This window comes from Lynx canadensis, chromosome F1 (assembly GCF_007474595.2).
Source record: "Lynx canadensis isolate LIC74 chromosome F1, mLynCan4.pri.v2, whole genome shotgun sequence".
Lineage (NCBI taxonomy): Eukaryota > Metazoa > Chordata > Mammalia > Carnivora > Felidae > Lynx > Lynx canadensis.
This window is the reverse complement of record NC_044319.2, coordinates 17,831,309-17,852,833: the sequence shown is the minus strand read 5'-3', so window position 1 is coordinate 17,852,833 and position 21,525 is coordinate 17,831,309. Positions and strand designations below refer to the sequence as shown.

The following is a 21,525-nucleotide window of genomic DNA, read 5'->3' as shown; positions in this document are numbered from 1 at the left end:
TTTTCTAAATCCTGTTCTTCCCAGTGTTTATTAGCAGTAAGTTATCAATTATATTAACCATTATGTATGTATTGCCACAGAAGAGAAGGTACTAATGTTAATAAAACCTTGAAAGTCTGCTTACCCTTACCAGTCATTAAAGAAATAAAAGGTTAAATAATGAGGTACTGTTTTCAAGAAATAGTATAGCTTAATGGTTTAACAGCATGAATTCTGGAGCAAGAGGGCTGCTGTGATTTGAACACCAGTTCTGCCACTTACGTTCTGAGTGGTCTCGGGCAAGCCATTTAGCTTTTCTGTGCTTTTCATTTTCCTAATGTGCAGTAGAACCTGTTTCACATCTTGTGATAAGTAGAAGTATTCATTTTGGTATTTTACATTTTACAACTTTAAAAAAAAATTTTTTTTAATGTTTATTTATTTTTGAGACAGAGAGAGGCAGAGCATGAATGGGGGAGGGGCAGAGAGAGGGAGACACAGAATCGGAAGCAGGCTCCGGGCTGAGCCATCAGCCCAGAGCCTGATGCGGGGCTCGAACTCACAAACCGTGAGATCGTGACCTGAGCTGAAGTCGGACGCTCACCCGACTGAGCCACCCAGGCGCCCCTGTTATTTTACATTTTAAAAATTGGTTCTGTTTATTTGGTTTAGATTAAGATAGTCGCTTATATATACTGGTGGTAGAAATTTAAACTTGTGTAGTGTTTCTGGAAAGCAGTTTAACATAATGAAGCCTTCCTAACTATTTTGTTTTTTGATTAACTTCATTTTAATAATATATTTTTTAAAAAAATCTTTCCTTTTTAAAAAAAAAGTATTTATTTATTTATTTATTTATTTATTTATTTATTTGAGAGAGAGAGCAAGAAATGGAAGGGCAGAGAGAAGGGGAACAGGGGATCTGAAGTGGGCTCTGTGCTGGCAGCAGTGAGCCCGATGTGGGGCTCAAACTCATAGACTGTGAGATCATGACCTGAGCCAAAGTCAGATGCTCAACCCAATGAACCACCCAGGCCCCCCTAATAATCTTTTAATAAAAGTTGAAATGCAGGCTCATGTTCCAGAATCACTCAGGCAAATAGCATAAATCTCTAGTAAGATGAGAATGGTTAAATATATTGTTGAATGTGATTTAGCAGTTAAAATGTTTGCATTTTAATGGCATGGGAAAAGGTTATGATGCAGTGGGTAAGATATCAAAGATTAAACATTACTGTAAACATGTTTTAAAAAAAATGCTTAAGGGACGCCTGGGTGTCTCAGTTGGTTAAGAGTCCAAGTTTGGCTCAGATCATGATCTCATGGTTTGTGAGTTCAGGCTTGCATCAGGCTCTGCACCGACAGTGTGGAGCCTGCTTGGGATTCTCTCTCTATCCCTCTGTCTCTGCCCACCCCCCCCCCAATAAATAAACTTAAAAAAAGATAAAAAATACTTCAAAAATTAAAAAACATGCTTAAGAGGGAAGGAAACGTTAAGATGCTAACTTGTGATTGCTTTTGGGTGGTGGGATTTAACCTCTATGAAACTAATTTCTGTTTTTAAAATGGGGTTAACAACAGACATGTTGACATTAACTGCTAACAAATGAGGTAATTGGAAAGTACTTGGATGTTTTATATTTTTATTAAGTCACATTGTCATTTTTGTTCATTTGTATCTTAATAAAGTCTATATAAAGTCAATCCATGTTGCATTAAAGAAGTACAGAATTGTGTTTTCTTAATTAAGTCTCTACATTTACTTTTTAACATGGAACTTTCAGCTCTTTTTGTCTGCAATTTTTCATCCCTGCAATCCCTATTAGTGCTCAGTTTTCTAGGAATTATTTTCCAAATGTGAAGTTATTTTATGATCGTGGTGATGCCAGTGTGGTTTGGTTTAGGCTTTTTTCCCCCTCTCTCTTTTGTCTGCAGCAACTGGAACAGATCCAGAAGGAGCTGAGTGTTTTGGAAGAGGATATTAAAAGAGTGGAAGTAAGAGATCAAGAATTTCTCACATCTCTAGCAATTTTCAGTTTCATGAAATTGTCTCTTTTCCTTTAAATTACTGCATTGAATTTATGGGATTTGTTTTCATTATATCGAAAGTAACAGATGTTACTTTAGTTTTAATTCAGAGTGCATTTTTATAGAAAAAGCATTCTGAACACTTTATGATAAAATGTGTTCTAAATTTGTTTTCACTGTTTTATTGCCATAATTATTCTTGGGTAGATTGAAAAAAAATAATTTTCTTGGTATGCTATCATAGTAACTTAAAATAACTCCCACAAAACCCTCGGTTATTATTAAAATGATGTCACAATTTTCTTCTTTTATTAAGTAAATAATTCTTTATGTATCCACCGTGTTAAGGTTAATTTACAAAGAGTTAGGAGAACACAGGAACAATAGTTAGGCATTTATAGTATAATACAGTTTACTTATGGAAATCCATCGGAGGACCTTTTGGAGGGTCATAGGCTATTATGTGACATTATTTTCTGCAGCTACATTTACATTTAGTGTATGTTTTAAATTGTTCTCATGTGTTGTAATTTTCTTTTGCTGATATGTAGAACATGTGAAATGATCTTGAACTTAATATTGTGGAAATTCAGTATCCCACGTGACATTCCTAACTTGTTACTCCTATATTTATGTCCCTTGCTTGGCTGCATGATTGAACTGAGCTTGGATTACACAGAAGTAATTCTGTCAGATTATGTATCTTTAGTGGCATTTTGAAATTTGCTGCTTTTCCATTAATCAAAAGAGCACATAATAAAAGGCCTGGTTGTTGGTATGAGTTAGAGGTACATAACTTATGCAATAATAGTTAATTAGGAGTCTTCTTCCTCTGAGTTAATGAGTTACAATTTAAGTCATTATTTTAAAAAGCTAATATTTGAGTCAAGAGGACAGTTACTTTTCTTAATATTTGCAGGGATATTTTTAAAGTAGGCACATCCTATTTTTCTCTACTTCAGAGAGCTGAACCTAATGATCCAGTTACCATACTGTCATGTGTATCTTAATATTAATCAGTAGATTCTCACTTGGATTAATGATTAGCTTGTTCACTGTTCACATCGTATACTGTACATCTCATCTGAAATATTTGCATTTGACCATTTCTACATTTGGTGACTTAATTTGGCATGAACAATATTTATTAAAGACTTTCTAGTTCTTTAAGAATGTGTACCATAGAAAGGCTATCTGTTAACTTTTTAAATATTCTTACTTTTGTACTCTGAGGAGAGGAAGTTTAGAGAAATTTGGATGTTGAGACAAAATGGACTAATAAAACCTGGGATTGGAAAGGAATATGATATATCTCATTTTGATTTACACTTCTTCTGTTTGGAGTGTCTCCTATAACTCAGATAATTGTGCTTTCAGGAAATGAGCGGCTTGTACTCTCCTGTCAGTGAGGATAGCACAGTGCCTCAATTTGAAGCTCCTTCTCCATCACACAGGTACAAAGCTTCAAACTTGTAATTACTTAGGATTTATGTTGCAAAATGCACATATGGTAGTAGTCCTTGGAAGCCTTTTCTGTGTAATGTACAAAACCCCTGAGAAATTACTTTTGGTCACGATGTAGAAATGAGATTCAGATGGCCCATCTGTTTCTTTAATGCTTTGAATTTTCATGCCATGAATAGTTAGTAGAATAAAGTAATATTATGAATTCACTGTTGGATTAAAAGTTTGGTGAATTTCTTGAAATAATAGTAGCTTTAAACATCTTGTAAATTAAAATCAGATGGCCTTAAAAATCTATAATTGAAATGGTAGGTTATATTAGAGAAAAAGTTATAAAGTAAAACCTTGGGCTTTTCCCCTGACCTGTTGAATTTTCTTGGGCACATCACTTTCCCCAGATTGAAAATGAGGGCATTAAATCTGTTATTTAGATCTCCCTGGTATTTTCTTCATAACACTGCATTGTTAATTTGTCTTTTCTTCTATATGCTGTATGAGACCAGGGATTGTATTGGTTTTGCTTGTGATGGTTTCCCTAGGTTATAGAGTGGCAGTAGTGACTGGCCTCATTCAGTAAGTATTTGTGAAATATAGTAAATGTCACTGGTTCCTTCTAGCTCTAAAGTTCTAGTGGATGAAATATGTACTACCTGAAATTTGAATTTGAACTTTTTTGCTTGAATTGTTCAAAGGAAGAGCAATTTTACATGTTTTTAACTTGCCAGTCCATTTAGGATAATGGTCCAGTGGAAGCTTTTCAGACAGATAGTTACAGGATAACACGTGGGTTATCAGGCTGTTCAGTGCCAGTATGAGAGATTACACTCCCCTTCAAAACCTCTGTTAGTTCAGGAAAACTCTATATCTGATTTGGTATGATAGGCAGGGGAAAGGGGCACAAGGAATGTTCTAATGAACGAAGGTTCCTGGGGTATTTGATGTTTTCCTCATTAATCATTTGTGGAGAATCCTTGTGAGTTCAACTTGATTCTGGAGTCACTTTAGCTGTGTTATTCAATTTTTTTTCCTTTATATTTTATTTTCTTTAAAACACTTGGGAATGACTCATTCTGTGGGATATTGTTATCATTAAGTTTAATGTTCACTTTCTGAAATATATGGGATCTTTGTCAACGGAATATTACGTGAGTGTATGTAGGTAAGCAAAAATTGTCATCTCACAAAATATTCACTAATAAATTGACAATTCCCATTGTCCTCTCTTGTTTAATAGTAGCGTTTCTTTTTATTGTGTCCATGTGTTTATTATTCAGTTTCTTACAGATGGGTTTTATTAACATGTGACAATATAGTATTACATTCATTGAATGGGCTCTCTTTATTGAATGCCTCCAATACGCTGGGCACTGTTCTAGCTGTTGGGAGTATGGTTGACAGACTCCCTGCCCTTTTGGTAGGTGTCTGTGTGAGATTGGGAGAGATACCAAACAAGCAAATACATGATGTAGTAATAGTACAAAGCATATAAGTAGTACCTTAGGAAGAAAAACTAGGCACATTATGGGTTGGCAACAGGATTCTATGTCAGTTTATATAGTCTGGCTTCTCCGGGGAGGCAGTATTTAAGCTGACACATGAATGAGGTGTAAATATGATAGAAAGCCATGAGAGAGTTTTGAGCAGGAACTGATTTAGATTTTAAAATTTTTGCTGGGGTACCCATGTGGAGGATGGAGGAGAGACTGTATCGGCCCTGCCATTGGAATTGTGGTAGAAAGTTAGGAAGCAAATAACAGTCTAGAAGAGAGGAGGTGGTGCCTTGGATTAGGATTTATTTTTTTGGATTATTTTAGTGGATGAAGAGATGAGAAGTGGTTGTATCATAAAATAAACTAGCAGATCTTATGAAAGATACAGGGTTTCGTGAAGTCTGTGAAAACTTTGTTGGAGAACTACTAAAATCCTATGCATTATGCAAAGCTATTGTCAAATGAGGTTCTGGCAGAGTTAACCTGCTTAACAGTTGAAGAAGGGAAACAGATGTAAACGTAATAATTTCTTCAAAAGAGTGTTTTGGTATTTTCTTACAAGTAATTTGAATATTAAGGTTTGAAAGAGGCATTTGGGAAAAATGATGTAGCCCTTAACTACTCTTGGGAAATGATCCTTAAGATTGAGATGGGAAATTAAACATGATGGAAAGAATGTTATGTTATACTATCAACATTTGAATTTTTTTTTATTTTTAGGAAATAGCATGTAGTTCCAATTATTATAACTTTCTTCCCCCATAATTATTAGCTGCATTACTTAATTTTTTTTTTAATTTTTTTTTTCAACGTTTATTTATTTTTGGGACAGAGAGAGACAGAACATGAACGGGGGAGGGGCAGAGAGAGAGGGAGACACAGAATCGGAAACAGGCTCCAGGCTCTGAGCCATCAGCCCAGAGCCTGATGCGGGGCTCGAACTCACGGACCGCGAGATCGTGACCTGGTTGAAGTCGGACGCTTAACCGACTGCGCCACCCAGGCGCCCCATACTTAAGTTTTTTTTAATGTTTGTTTATTTTTGAAAGAGAGAGAGAGAGAGAGAGAGAGAGAGAGACAGAGAGACAGACAGAATCTGAAGCAGGCTCCAGGCTCTGAGCTGTCAGCCTGGAGCCCGACGTGGGCTTGAACTTGGGAACCGTGAGATCATGAACTAGGCTGAAGTTGGATGCCCAACCAACTGAGTCACCCAGGCACCCCATATTAGCTTTATTATTTAAATGCCAAATAGTTTTTGTTTTATTCCTCACTGTAATGTGTTTGGTTTCTTTTAAAGCAGGTTTGCCTTAAAAGCAGTTTTGTAGATTCATTTATTTTCTTCTTCTATTTCTTTTTTGTTTTAAATTTTTTTAATGTTTATTTATTTTTGAGAAACAGAGAGAAATAGAGCACGAGTGGGGGGGAGGAGCAGAGAGAGAAGGAGACACAGAATCTGAGGCAGGCTGCAGGCTCTGAGCTGTCAGTACAAAGCCTGTTGCGGGACTCAAACTCATGAACTGTGAGATCATGACCTAAGCTGAAGTCAGATGCTTAGCCGAGTGGGCCACCCAGGTACTCCTCATTTATTTTCTTCCGTAATGAGTACCTCTTTATGTGTTGGGTCATTGAATCTCCTGCATAGATTCTAAGTTAATGATTAGCTAATGTAGTTAAAATGAAAGGAAAAATAAAAGACATACAAGAGTATTCTCCAGCCCCACTTCCCCCAGGATTTTATCTTTTATATACCATGATTAGCTGTAATTTTCATATCCTGTGTATTCTCTTTCTGCTGCTTTGTTTAGACCCTCAATATCACATGGAGTCTAGTAGTGGTCTTCTAACTGTCCTCCTCCAGAGTATTGCCAGAAATCTGGTCGTGTTTCTTTCCTACTTAAAATCCTTTAGTGGCTTTCCACTGCATGTAAGTTGGTTTAGATCCAACTCTTTTGCATGGACTTCCATAATTTGTGTGTGTGTGTGTGATTTTTTTTTTTTTTAATTTTTTTTTTTTTTCAACGTTTATTTATTTTTGGGACAGAGAGAGACAGAGCATGAACGGGGGAGGGGCAGAGAGAGAGGGAGACACAGAATCGGAAACAGGCTCCAGGCTCTGAGCCATCAGCCCAGAGCCCGACTCGGGGCTCGAACTCACGGACCGCGAGATCGTGACCTGGCTGAAGTCGGCCGCTTAACCGACTGCGCCACCCAGGCGCCCCTGTGTGTGTGTGATTTAAGAATCGAATTTAAGTCCCCAAACAAGATGTTAAAATATCTTTGCTTATACCTGTTCCTTTTGCCTAGAAACTTCGGGTTCCTCTCTTAAATAGCTCCTCTTTTCCAACCCCTCCTCCCCAAGAATCCAACCAAGGGTGAACTCTTATCTTTTCTTTTTTGATATAGTATTTCCCTAAAGACTGACAGGGGAGAAAGGAAGGAAGAAATAGAATTAACCACTTCAGAAAAACCCATTTCTGCTTACTTTATTCTTGCTTCTGTGCTATGTGTACTAGTTTTTCTGTTTCCCATGCTGTGTTGTAATTTTGTGATTATTGAGTTTTTCTTATACTTCTTTATTTGTATATGAGCACTTATACATAATAGGATGTAAACTATGTTTTTGAATAAATATGTATTTAACCTAGGATGTTACTTAATTTTCATTAGTTTGTGAGATTTTGATTGAAGCATGAGGTTTAGTATACTTAATAAGTAAACTAACATAATCTTCAAAAAAACCCCCAAAGCTATCAGCCAAGCTTCATTAGTGTGGGTTTGGGGAGGGGGATGAGTGTGTGATCTTTCTTTGATAAATAGGTTATGGTTTTTAAAAAAATAGTTTTAAGCCTTCATCCATTACAAATTTCTCTTACTAGAATTAGTTTAAGCTTAAGATTGCTGTTCTCAGGGCCTTTTCAATTCTGCTTTAGATTGTGAGGAAGAAAGTCTCCACAGTTCCCAGTGAACTATAGTTTACACTTATTGTTACATATCTATGTGTGTCAAATTATGAGTGAACTAGAGAATGATGGGCAAGCGCAGTCTCTCTTACCTGTTGCCAAATGGGATTGGTCCTTTTATCTGATAGTATCATTGTGAGTGAATATATCGTAATCCATTTTTATAGAGGATTATTAATATATGAGGCATTTTTAACTTTTTAGTTCAAACTTTACTAAAATGAAACGTTTCTGTTAAGATTTTCTTGTCAGTGACAGTGATGATTTTTATTTGTTTATCCTTTATTTCTGAGAGAGCACAGGCATGGTGGGATGGGCACAGAGAGGGGGACAGAGGATTTGAAGCGGGTTCCGTGCCGATAGCGGTGAGCCCATTGTGGTGCTGGAACTCACAAACCATGAGATCATGACCTGAGCCAAAGTTGGATGCTCAATCGACTGAGCCACCCAGGCATCCTGATGGATGTTTAGATTAAAACATTCTTAGACCAAAAAAATCTAATATCTAAAATTTAGATTTTAAGTCCTCTCTGAAACCATTACCAGTAATTTTGCTTGTAAATTTTTATAAATTTCTTCTTTCACGTAGAAATTCTAGAATTCTACAATTTCTACATAGAAATTCTAGAATTCTACAATTTCTACCATAGAAATAATTGTCTCACAATCGGTTTGTTGTCTTTAAGCAAGTATTTCAGAATTGTCAATTATTAGTTTCTTACCTCTGTGTTTTCAGAACTCCAGATAACTTTGTTTGAAGGTGATGTATTAGTTTAAGCTTCTCTGTTTGCTTAGGGTAGATATGCTGTAATATGATCCAGAGAGTTATTGGAGTTAAATTTGCCAAATAACTTTTGCTTTTTTTGATAAAATAGTAAATATAATATAAATATTTACAGTAAATAAAATTTTTCTGGCCTAGATTCTCCAATCTTTAAAATGCCTTACCCATAAGAGACTTCCTATTGATCACAAATTTAATTCATTTTTTTAAAAAGACACATTTATAAGTTTAAAATTTGAATTGTTTATTAAGATTTTCTGTGTATAAAAGAGGGAGGTTTATAAATAAAATAGAGATAAGACCTTTATACCTTTTATTTAACTTCTTTTATCAGATATTTTTGAGACTTACCTTTTATTTGTGTTTCCATCATTTTTGACAAAGGTCCAGATGAATCAAAATGTAGGTATAATAGGAAGGAAAAGCAAGGGGTCACTTTATCAATGTAGAATTATTTATTATTAAGAATATATATGTAGGGTAGTGAATTTCTATGTTTTATATTTTGTATATACCTGGTGAATTTGTATATTTTATAATTTGATCGAGTAAACTAATGAAACTAAAGGAATATGATGTTTCATAATGGCTCTGGACTAGGTTAAGAAATTCTTCTTTAGGGGGCCCCTGAGTGGCTTAGTCGGTTAAGCATCTAATTCTGGATTTTGGCTCAGGTCATGATCTCACAGTTCGTGAATTCGAGCCCCACAGCCATCTCTGCACTGACCAAGTGGAGCCTGCTTGGAATTCCTCTTTCCTCCTCTCCCTCCTTGCTCCTCCTCCTTCTCTCAAAATAAACATAAAAAAAATAATTTCTTTAGCTCCCCTGCATCAGTGAGAGATTATATTTACCTTTAGTCATTAAAATATGAGGGTGGTGGTGGTGGGTGGTGGTTTGAGATGGCTCTTTGGTTAGTAGATGAAAATGGACCCGCAATTCTTATTCTTGTGTGTCAGGTCTTTGGCTGGATTATGACTAGGGCTGTGTTAATGGATCCTTCTTCACATACTGATGCTTAAGTTCTTGGTACTTTTTGGTAATTATTATTGGTTCAATTGCTTTATTTTACTTGGGGAGATAACTTGTTTAAAATATAGAAATTGAAATGCTTTTATGGTCAAGGCTAACTCTGATCCTTAGAGTTTTGTCTCTATTATATATTTGAAAATTTTTCCCTACATAAACCTACAGTTTTTATTTAGCCTTTATTTCCTTTATCCAAAAGGGGAATTGTAACAATATAGGAAATTCTCCACACATTTTTCTGTATCTCGAAGGTTAGATGGATCTTAAGAAATCTCTGCTGTACCTGCATTGAGCACTTCTGAACATAAATGATGGTGTGGCTGTTTTTTAGTGAAGTTTCTATATGGTGTGGGAGAAATAGTAAAACCAGTTGATTGTTTTATTGTTCTGAGTAGTGAGGAGGTACTTGCCTTACACTGATGCTATACTATGCAAAGGAGTTGAAATTGAAGTCCTAGGAGATGAGGGACATTAAAGAATCTTACAGAATTTTCAACTTGATTTAAAACAAAAAGAAAGACAAAACACAGAAAACAAACTTCCTTGGCAATAATGTAGCGGGTACTCTTCATACATCTGCCATTTCTCATTAAATTGATAGGTAATAGAGAAGTAGCAAGTTATGAAGACCTTTTCTGAAACTGTGCACTTTCTTTATTTAGAACGTTTGAAGAATTTATTCTTCAGTCACTCAGGCAGTTTTGGAGGCCATATGACACATACGTAAAACTCTGCTTTAGTCCCTAGGGGTATAGTTGTGACTAAAACAGACCCTAGAACTCTGCTCTGATGGTTACATAGCTTTAGGATGAAAAATAAGTTGTGCTGGCACATTAATTATTCTGCTTAAGGTATGTAAATAAGACTTTTCGATTCCAAGATTTAAAATAACCAAAATGCTTTTAACTCTAAAACTTTAGTAATTACATTTGATTTGTTGGCTTTTCAGGATTAAAAAAACACCTTTGAGTTCTTATTACTAAACTGTAATTTGTCACCACTTGATGAAGATGTTAACAGTCCATTCCAACTCTGAAATGTAAGGTGTGGCTACACCAAATTTCAGTGTGTGTAAGCATCCACCAAGACTCTTATTTGTAATGTAGAGTTTTGAACCCTATCCCCAAATCTGATCATTAGGTCTGAGGTAGATCCCAGAGATTTAAATGCAGGTGTGGGGGGTTCATACTTTAAAAGTATGTAAATATTTGTTTAGTAGATAGTGAACATGTCTGTATTACTGATATGTATTTAAATAAATCTTTAAATCAGATAGGATTTTTTCATAAGAGAAAGCTCAAATATTCAACACTAAAATTTTATATTCTTAGCTTATTTCATCTTTTGTGTAGGATAAGGCAAAGATTTGTTTTATTCTCAAGTCTGTACAGTTATATATCCTTTTATAACGACTTAAGAACACCTGAAGTCAAAGCAAGACGAAACAAAAAGCCCACCTGAAATCGAGTTTCTGGACTTGGAGAGCCAGGAAAATTAAAATTAAATGTTTGGGCAGGAAGCAAATTATTGGTTGATTCCATTCATATACTGTGATTGCATCCTCTTGCTGATGGCTTTTTTGTCCTGTCAGATTAGTCCTAGAGGAAACTTTTCACCCCTTTGATTATTATAGATATACCTTGGTTCTGGGAGGTCTGGAATGGGAGAGGCTGGGAAGACTAAAAGAATATATGGTAACCCTGTTTTACATATAAAGATAACTGTATATAAGCATAAAATTTTATGTGCTGTTACCATTTTCCATTTCTGCTGTTTACTGTCTCTCCACTACCCAAGTCCTAGCATGTTTTTCCCACTCTCCAGATCCTCTACTTTGAATCTATTGTTGCTTTCCTTGCTTTTAAAGCCTTTTCTGAGGTTATTTCAGATAACTGGGTTTTTGTAACACTTAAGACTTGTGGTACCTGTATCATCTGACAATGAAAAATTTCTCCTGTGTGAATTATAACTAAATTGTAAACTATTTCCCCTCACTGGAAAATAGTAGTAGAATATAAAGTAGTTAAACACAGCACTTAGCCTAACACACTGGGACTTTCGCTAGTTTTAGTGGCAAATCAGTCTTGTCAGTCTTGTTTTTTTGAGCTTGCTCTTTTGTTTTTGAAATTCTACCAAGCAAGTAGAATTCCAGAGGCAGCAAAGCAATAGATTCAGACCTGTGCTTTCAGATATTTTCTATTATACCTGCTTTTTACATCTGTCAACAGTAAGTTTTTCCCTGAGGAAACTCTTCTTACCAAGAAAATTTTAAAATGAATTGCACTTTTGCTTTTGTTTTTTTAACTTTAGGAATAATTATGGAACTACAGACATTTTAAAAGGCAGTATAAGCATTAGGTTCATACAGTCCCCCTATGCACTGTGTAACTACAACATTTCCTAATCAACTACAATTTAAAAGGCACAATTAATAAGGGTATTGGGGTATTTATTTATTTATTTATTTATGAAGAGAGAGAGAGAGAGAGAGAGAGTGAGCGAGCGAGCAGGGGAGGGGCAGAGAGAGGGGGACAGAGGATCCGAAGTGGGCTCTGTGCTGACAGCAGAGAACCTGATGCGGGTCTTGAACCCACAACCATGAGATCATGACCTGGGCCGAAGGCAGACAGACGCTTAACCAGCTGAGCCACCCAGGTGCCCCTGGGAATGTTCTTTAATTTTAGAGAGAGCACAAGCAGGGAAAGGGGGCAGAGGGAGGGGGAGAGAGAGAGAATCTTGAGCAGGCTCCGTGCTCGACAAGAGCCTGATGTAGGACTGGACCCCACTAGCCTGGGATAATGACCTGAGCTGAAATCAAGAGTTGGACGCTCAACTGACTGAGCCACCCAGGCACCTTGAAAATGTTTTTGGAGTTCTGAAATATTCCAGTAACTTCTGTTCTTTGAAGAACAAACTGAATTTCTTTTTTTTTTTTCTCAGAGGCCATAGATGTGTACTCTGGAACCCAGTAGTTTTATTACTGAGCTAACGTTACATTTCTCAAATAAACCCAAGCTGTATGATGTATAGGTTCCCCAAACTTTTTTGGAAGCCTTTGGAGTCAGAAGTGTTTCAGTATTTAGTATTCTGTCTGTCACCTACCCCCTGCCCCCATATAATTATTACATAATAGTAATGGAGGAGTAAGAGGCAGTTCCACATAATCAAGCACATTAATATTTTAGCATTGAATCATGAATGTTCATGGTGAGTGAAATGAGGTCAGATCTGTTTAGGGAAGGTTTTAGCTTCAAATAAGTCACAAAAAGTATTGCATTTATTTGATTTTTAGAGTTTTAGGTTTTAGGAATTTGAGTTTTATATAATCCTTTTGAGCCCAATATTTGTATTTATTTGTTTATTTTGAGAGAGAGAACGGGAAGGCAGAGAGAGAGGGGGAGAGAGAATCCCAAGCAAGCTCCATGCTGTCAGCACAGGACCGACGTGGGGCCTGATCCCATGAACCTTGATGTCAAGAGTTGGGCATTTAACCAACTGAGCCACTCAGGTGCCCCTGTACACACACACATTTTAAAGAGAAGTATTAAAGAAGTTTCTTTTGCAGATTCGTCTGTTACAGTCCAGTATGTAGCAATAAAGTTTTTCTGGTGAATGAGATCTGTAGAAAATAAATTTCAGACTTTGCAGTCATTATTAATAAAATACCACTTTAAGCTTATAATTTGAAATCTCTTACAAATTTATTTTTATTTTTATTTATTTATTTTTTAAAAAATTTTTTTTTTCAACGTTTATTTATTTTTGGGACAGAGAGAGACAGAGCATGAACGGGCGAGGGGCAGAGAGAGAAGGAGACACAGAATCGGAAACAGGCTCCAGGCTCTGAGCCATCAGCCCAGAGCCTGACGCGGGGCTCGAACTCACAGACCGCGAGATCGTGACCTGGCTGAAGTCGGACGCTTAACCGACTGTGCCACCCAGGCGCCCCACAAATTTATTTTTATTGAAAAATTTTTAAGTTTATTTTTTTTTTTTGAGAGAGATTGCGAGAGAGACAGACAGTGTGAATGGGGGAGGGGCAGAGAGAGGGAGAGAATCCCAAGCAGGCTCCATGCTGCCAGCGCAGAGCCCCACATGGGGCTTAAACCTGTGAAACCGTGAAATCATGACCTGAGCTGAAACCTGAGCTTGCTTGGTTATGAAACCAAGAGTTGGACACTTAACCAACTGAGCCACCCAGGCACCCCTACAAATTGATTTTTAAATATATATTTGACGTGTAGTCAAATATAGTTATCTCACTATACACACTGATATATCAGTATCATTATTTAGGCTTGCAGTCAAAGAAATCTGAATTGTAATACCATAAAAAACATCTAGAAATTGTTCTGTTGACCTCTAAATATGCAGCTACATAATTTTGTTAATGTTTATACAAATGCCAAGGGGTTAGATTTCATTAGTAAAAGGAACAGAGAAATTTTGAATACGTGTTTCCTCATGTTTAGCCCTGGATGGAGTACACTAAAAGTAGCAGATGATCTTTTCTTACCAGCGCATGGCTCTTTGCAAGGATGGTGATCACTGGTTATATTTCATCAGAAGAAACCCATTACAAGATTGTGTTCTTTAATTTGTAGTGTAAGTGCTTTGAAGACCTTCTTATATAATTGAGTCTTCCTGTAGGAACAGTTAAGGATATGAGGGATTAAGATTGTTTTGTTTTTTTTCTTTAAGACTACCGTGAAGACAGTTCCATGCGATTTATTGTATTTTTTTTTAAGTGTGAGACTGTTTGACTAATTTTGTATTAATAGAGGGAAAAATTTATTGAATGTTTATCATTTTTCTGGCTTTATCCTGAGAACATTCGTATTTAAACCTCACACCTCTCTGCAGTCTCCTTCTTATTTTAATAGGTGGAGAAACTAGTGGACAGATAAGGCCTTTCTTAAATTGCCCACAGTCACTCTCTGCCCTTAAGCATGCCTCTCATCTTGGGGCACCTGGGTGACTCAGTTGGTTGAGCATCTGACTTCAGCTCAGGTCATGATCTCACGGTTCATGAGTTCGAGCTCTGCATCGCGCTCTGTGCTGACAGCTCAGAGCCTGGAGCCTGCTTCAGATTCTGTGTCTCCCTCTCTCTGCCCCTTGCCTGCATGCGCTCTGTCTCTCTCTCAAAAATGAATATTAAAAAAAATTAAAGAAAAAAAAGAATGCCTCTCATAACTTTTGAGGTCGTTTGAATACTAAGGTAAATAATGATTTTGTGTATTTGTGTAGAGAGACCCGTCTTAATCACTACCTTCACTTGCTTAAATTTCATTAGGGTAGGCAAGAATATAAACATTTTTTATAGTAGTATTAGGGAAGAAGAGTTTTTTAAAATGTAAATAACTGGTTGATCATGGTTGATATATGTTTTGCCATTTTCAGGTGTTAATGAACACCTATGAACATAGGCTAGTTTATTTAAAGATGAGAAGTATGTAGGAGTGATGATGTGAAAAGACAAATGGTAAGATAGAACTAATACAAAGAAAAAGATAGTTTTAGAGGTTTTTGTAGGATTAGGTAGGAACATGCACAGAGGTTATAACCAAATAAAAAGAACTGATGCAGAAAGCATGATATTTTGATCGGGGTAGAGAATACTAGTGTATAGGTTTTGGACTGTGAGAAAAAGAGTATTGGTATTTTACAACTTATTCCATTCCTTTGGTAATATTATTTCCTGTAAGATGATTATCCTAACATTTGGGACCTAGATGGGACTCTAGATACTCACCCCCCACTCATCTCACTTTGCAGATGAGGAAGCGCAGAGGTTATAAAGTATGTGTCTGAGGGTGCGTAGCTCTTCAGGGGCATAACAGGATCTCTTCACTGTAACTTTAATTGTTTGCTTGTGTTCTTTTCCTGATGTTCCATACAACCTATGAACCTATCCGAAAATGAAATGGAAGCAAATACCTTTGGGTATACACCTGTTTTGTGATTATTCCTTATTGACATTCTTTCACAGTGTGTTTGTTTAAGTGGTCGGGTCAAGGGGTAAATTGTTTATATTTCCTGATGTTTGGTTTATGGGTTATGCACTTATTTGATATCTAATTAAGTTGTTGGCAATAAATATTTTCTTTCCTTAGAAAGAAGAAATATTGGATTTAGATATGATATATTTTAGATTTACCTTTTCTGTTGATAGAATAATGTAAACACTGAAATCATATTTTTCTCTCTTCATTTTGCAGTAGTATTATTGATTCCACAGAATTCAACCAACCTCCTGGTTTCAGTGGCAGTTCTCAGGTAAATGATGTATTTAACAGTTTGTTTTAGTGGTACAATGACTATAATCACCTGAGTTGTAAAATCGTAGATTAGTTTCCTGGAATGTCCTGACACAAACACAGCTGTTTTGAATGCTGTGGCATCGATTAGGATTTTGATACCTCTGATGCATAAATAGCTGTTTATGTGCTCATCAGTGATGAGTTAAACATTTTTTAAAATTCAGTGGTTGTAACATCAGACCTTGAGAGGAGGGAAGTACTGTAAGAGGAAATTATGAATAATCAGCACATTGTTTCTCTCTGGGATAAGATAGTTATATCTGTTGATGAGTTACTCATTATGTTGAAATGTTAAGGCTTTCTGTGGAAAGTGAAGTACATATTTGAGTAAACTGGACTTCAGCTTCACCTCTTCTAATTAGTTGTATGATTATTTTGACTTTTATTCTCTCCATCTGTAATTTGAGGATGCTGATATTTGTCAAATCTAATTTTGACAAATCTAATTTTGACAAAAAAGCTTTTTATGTTGAAATAATTTCATACTTGGAGAAAAGTGACCAAAATAATAAAAGGAATTCCTTTGTATCCTTTATCCAGATTATACAAATGTTAACGTTTGATTACATTTCTTTTCTCATTCTCATTCTCTTTTGTTTATGTAAACATAATTTTTTTTCTCTGTGTTGTTTGAGAAAGGTACATTCATAATGATCCTTTACGTCTAAATACTTCAGTGTGTATGTCCTTAAAAACAAGGGTATTGTCTTATGTAATCACAATATAATTTTAAAATACAAAAAGTTAACGTAGATATAATGCTATTATCTAATCCCTGTATCTTACTCAGATTTTTCAAATTGTCCTGATACTATCCTTCATAGGAAAAGGGAAACATTGAGGTGTTTTTAAATGCATGTTCATTGGGGGCACAAGGGTGGCTCAGTTGGTTAAGCATCTGACTGTTGGTTTTGGCTCAGGTCATGATTTCATGGTTGGTGAGTTTGAGACCCGCATCAGGCTCTGTGCTGACAGGGCAGAGACTGCTTGGGATTCTCTCTCTCCCTCTTTCTCTGCCCCTCCCCCACACTCTCGCGCGCTGTCTCTCTCTCTCTCTCTCTCTCTCAAAAATAAATAAACTTACATAAAATTATAAATGCATGTTCATTTGTATATTCACTTTATGTATATCGTGGTGTTTGTTTTTTTTTTTAAATCAAAGTGGAAAAAAAATTCTTTTGGATCATGCCGCTTTTGTTTGTGTTTTCCTTTTCCCACTACTTAGATAACCACCTTTTTCATGGTTAGTTGGTGTAACTACTTTGCACGTCCTGTGTTCTCTTCAAATGCATGCATGTATTTGGCCTGTTCTTTTATTTTTTTGAATAGTAAGTTCATAGATTGTTTTGCATCTATTCTTTTTTTTAAAGTTTATTTTAAGAGAGAGAGAGCACATGATCAGGGGAGGGGAGAGAGAGAGGGAGGGAGAAGAGAGAATCCCAAGCAGGTTCTGCACTGTTCAGCACAGGGCTTGATCCCACGAACTGTGAGATCAGGACCTGAGCTGAAATCAAGAGTCAGGCTCTTAACCTACTGAGCCACCCAGGTGCCCTGGTTTGTGTCTATTTCTCCCTCCCTCCCTCCCTTCCTCCCTTCCTCCCTCCCTTCCTTCCTTCCTTCCTTCCTTCCTTCCTTCCTTCCTTCCTTCCTTCCTTTTAATTCTTTAAAAAATGTCTGTTTATTTTTGAGTGACAGAGAGAGAGAGAGCACGAGTGGGGGAGAGGCAGAGAGGGAGACACAGAATCCGAAGCAGGCTCCAGGCTCTGAGCTGTCAGCACAGAGCCTGATGTGGGGCTAGAACCCATGAACCATGAGATTATGACCTGAGCCAAAATCAGCTGCTTAACCGACTGAGCCACCCAGGTGCCCCTGCATTTGTTACTGAACAGCCATGAAAACACTAGATCTGGTTATTTTTATAAGACATAATGGGATATATCAGGAGATATTTTAAAGTATTAAGTTGAAATATACCTTAAAAACTTGAGAGGGAACAGCAGTCTCTGAATCTGGAAACAGGCTTTGCATTCACAGTGAACCTTTATGTTTTCCTTTTGAGTATAATCTCACAAAACATCAACCTGAGATATATCCACTCTGTGATTGTGATGAAAGAAAAAAGATTACTTCATAAACTAAGCACATACAAAAACAAAGTCACTGTGTAAGCCACAAGAAATACCAAAGACACCTCTGTTCCAGCTAATTTGAGCAATTTCTGTTGGTTTACTAATTACAATTTTAGTTTTACTCTGGCCTTCTGTTCTTCTAGGTAAGATTTATTAAGATGGTCAGTCACAGGGGTGCCTGAGTGGCTCAGTCGGTTAAGCATCTGACTTCGGCTCAGATATGATCTCATGGTCTGTGAGTTGGAGCCCCGCATCGGGCTCTGTGATGACAGCTCAGAGCCTGGAGCCTGTTTCAGATTCTGTGTCTCCCTCTCTCTTTCCCCCTCCCTTGTTCATGCTCTGTATCTGTCTCAAAAATAAACATTAAAAAAAAAAAAAAAAAGAAAAAAAAGACAGTCAGTCACAGATTTATTCCCACTTTTGACAGTATTCAATCCAGAGCCCTTCCCCAAACACTTGACATGAGCCTGTATTTTGTAAGTTGTCCCTTACCCATAATGTGCTGTATTCTTAGTCGTAGTGAGTAATGAATAAAACTTGTTCAACTAAAGGTGTGTGTTTCTATTAGTCTTTGGCTGCTGAGTATTAACAGTCTCTTCATAAGGACCAAGAAAAGGTTTGCTAGTATTGCCATTTACATAATATTTGTTTAGAATTTCTAGCAGTGAGCTAGAAAGAATAGAAGTTGAATCTGGGTGGAAAAGAAAAGCAGTCAGAATAGTGTTTTCTTTTATTTTTTTAATTTTTAGAGCAGCACTTTCCTCATGTAATAAAGGAAACCTCTGGTTTGAGATAGTACACTGAGCCAGTCAACCAACATGTTAATATGTCTCTAACCTTCACTCACAAGAAATCCCATTGACCTATGACTATCCTCACCCTGCAAACTTATAAGGAATTTATAGAGGATTAACAAAACCACTTAGGAAGGCTGCCTAACATGAGTCACAATGTGCAGAATAAAAGTGTGCCTAAGGATGACAAAGGCTGTGTCTCCCAGAAGACTCCAGCCTTAGCCGCTGCTGGAGGACAGGGAAGTGTTGAGGAGGAATCCTACTAGCGTTTGTGGGATAGAATGGATTGGACATATTGTGCTGAAGGTCTACCCTTCATTTCTAGCTATACTCTTCAGAAGAGACAGACCTAAAGCAAATTGACACAAAATGGATTGAAAGTAGAGGAATAGTTGAGGATAAGCCTGGCAAATGTAAGGATTCTAAAGAATATAGCAAAACTAAAACTAAAGCAACCACAAGTGAAAGAGAAGTGTATACTGGAAGAGGACTCAGGGAAGGAAGCATGAAAGACACATACAATTTTTCACCCAAGTAAAAGGTATAGTTCCCCAAAGTTGTAGTAATTTGTGTGACATACTATAAGCATTGGAGTTTATATAAATCAAAATTTGTTACAATTTTTTGAAAATTGATTAAAATTTAAACACAGTGGGAGATTTTGAAGTATACCTAAAGAATTCATTAAAGCAGTAATATTAGTCATTATGTAACACTTACTTTGTACTTAACTATTCATGGACATTAAAGTGCTTTACATGTATTAACCACTTAAATTTTCAGAACTTAACCTGTGTGATAAGTATTATTACTATAATTTTTATTGAGGAGGAAACTGGGGCACAGGGAGGTTAAGGAGGTTGCCCAGGACAATATAACTAGTAAGAGATTTTAACCTAGGCATTATGGCTTCAGAGCCTGTGATTTTAAAACTCATTTATTCAACCAACAGTTTTTTTTTTGTTTTTTGTTTTTGTTGTTTGTAGTACCTGCTATTTACTAGGCACTGATTACAGGCTCTGGGGATACATTATTGAACAAACATAACACCAAGATCCCTGCTGTAACCAGGCTTCCAATCTAGTTGGAGAGATAGTAATAGTAATAAAAGTAAGACTGCCTTTTTTTTTTATATTTATTTAATGTCTATTTATTTTGAGAGACACAGAGTACGAGAGGGGGTGGCGCAGAGAAAGAGGGAGACACAGAATCCGAAGCAGGCTCCAGGCTCCGAGCTGTCAGCACGGAGCCTCCAGCGGGGCTGGAACTCATGAACCGTGAGATCATGCCCTGAGCTGAAGTTGGCCACTTAACCAGCTGGGCTACCCAGGCGCCCCAGAAGTAGACTACCTTTAAACAAAGTGGAGGTGCGGGAGCAAGCCCGTGTGAGTATCTCTGGGATTCCCAAGTTATAGGCAAAGGCTTAACAAGTAAATGAGCCGTAAAGTAGGAGCATGCCTGACATAGTTTAGATTTCCCCTGTAGCTGAAGAGGAGTAGTCAAGGGGGAGAAAAGTAGAAATGAGATAAAACTCAACAGAGGCCACTTGGTGCATGACTTTCTTAGGCCATTATAAAGGCTTGGGACTTGTTTTTGTTTTTTGTTTTTTGTTTTTTTTTTGAGTGAGATCAACTTAAGCTTGGTTTAATAGGTACTTGTTTCACTTTATACTTTGCATCAGAGGGTATATATACATTATTGATAGTGGTCTCGGACCATTTAGAAAAATGGATTGATTCTAAAACAAGATAAATTGTGTCATCTGTATTCTCTGAATCAGAACCCCAAGTAAAGAAATTATGTAGACAGATAATCGGGAAGAGAGTAAACTAAACTCCTCTGAATACCTTTGTGTTCAAGAGTAGTTCCAGATGCTGCTACAAGCAATCCAAAAAGTAATGGTAGTGAAAACACTACATATCAAAATTTATGAAATGTGGTCAGAATTGTCCTCAAGAATTTGTGTCATTAAATGGATTCACTTTTAGATGAAAATGAAAACTGATGAACTAGACATTCAACTCGAAGCTGGGAAAATCTTAAGGTGTTGACTGTAGAGGGACAAATAAAGAGCTCATACAAAATGTTTCAGTATGTAATTGAAATTGATTTATAACATGTAGTAGATTAATTCAGACAGTGCTTATACATACTAGTAAAAATGAGTGTTAAAAAAAATTTTTTTTTAAATGTTCATTTATTTTTGGGGCGCCTGGGTGGCGCAGTCGGTTAAGCGTCCGACTTCAGCCAGGTCACGATCTCGCGGTCCGTGAATTCGAGCCCCGCGTCGGGCTCTGGGCTGATGGCTCAGAGCCTGGAGCCTGCTTCCGATTCTGTATCTCCCTCTCTCTCTGCGCCTCCCCCGTTCATGCTCTGTCTCTCTCTGTCCCAAAAATAAATAAACGTTGAAAAAAAAAATTTTAAATGTTCATTTATTTTTGAGAGAGTGCGTGAGCAGGAGAGGGGCAGAGAGAGAGGGAGACACAGAATCCGAAACAGGCTCTCTGCTCTGACGCTCTGAGCTGTCCGTACAGAGTCTGATGAGGGGCT

The 21,525-nt window shown here is 36.9% G+C and overlaps 1 protein-coding gene across 8 annotated transcripts in view; it reads left to right on the top strand.

Moving 5' to 3' along the window:
- The window catches only part of COP1 (COP1 E3 ubiquitin ligase), a 281,667-nt gene that overhangs the window by 92,936 nt on the left and 167,206 nt on the right, over window positions 1-21,525 (top strand). For 6 of the 8 annotated variants that reach the window (XR_003965751.1, XM_030301693.1, XM_030301697.1 and 3 more), the window contains 3 exons: window positions 1,915-1,974; window positions 3,385-3,461; window positions 15,951-16,008. Coding sequence is in view for 7 of the 8 variants with exons in the window: in XM_030301693.1 (XP_030157553.1) it covers window positions 1,915-1,974; window positions 3,385-3,461; window positions 15,951-16,008 (195 nt within the window). In the remaining variant the exon portion in view is untranslated. The remainder of the gene's footprint in view (window positions 1-1,914; window positions 1,975-3,384; window positions 3,462-15,950; window positions 16,009-21,525) is intronic. The other 2 variants (XM_030301696.1, XM_030301695.1) reach the window with 1 other exon arrangement.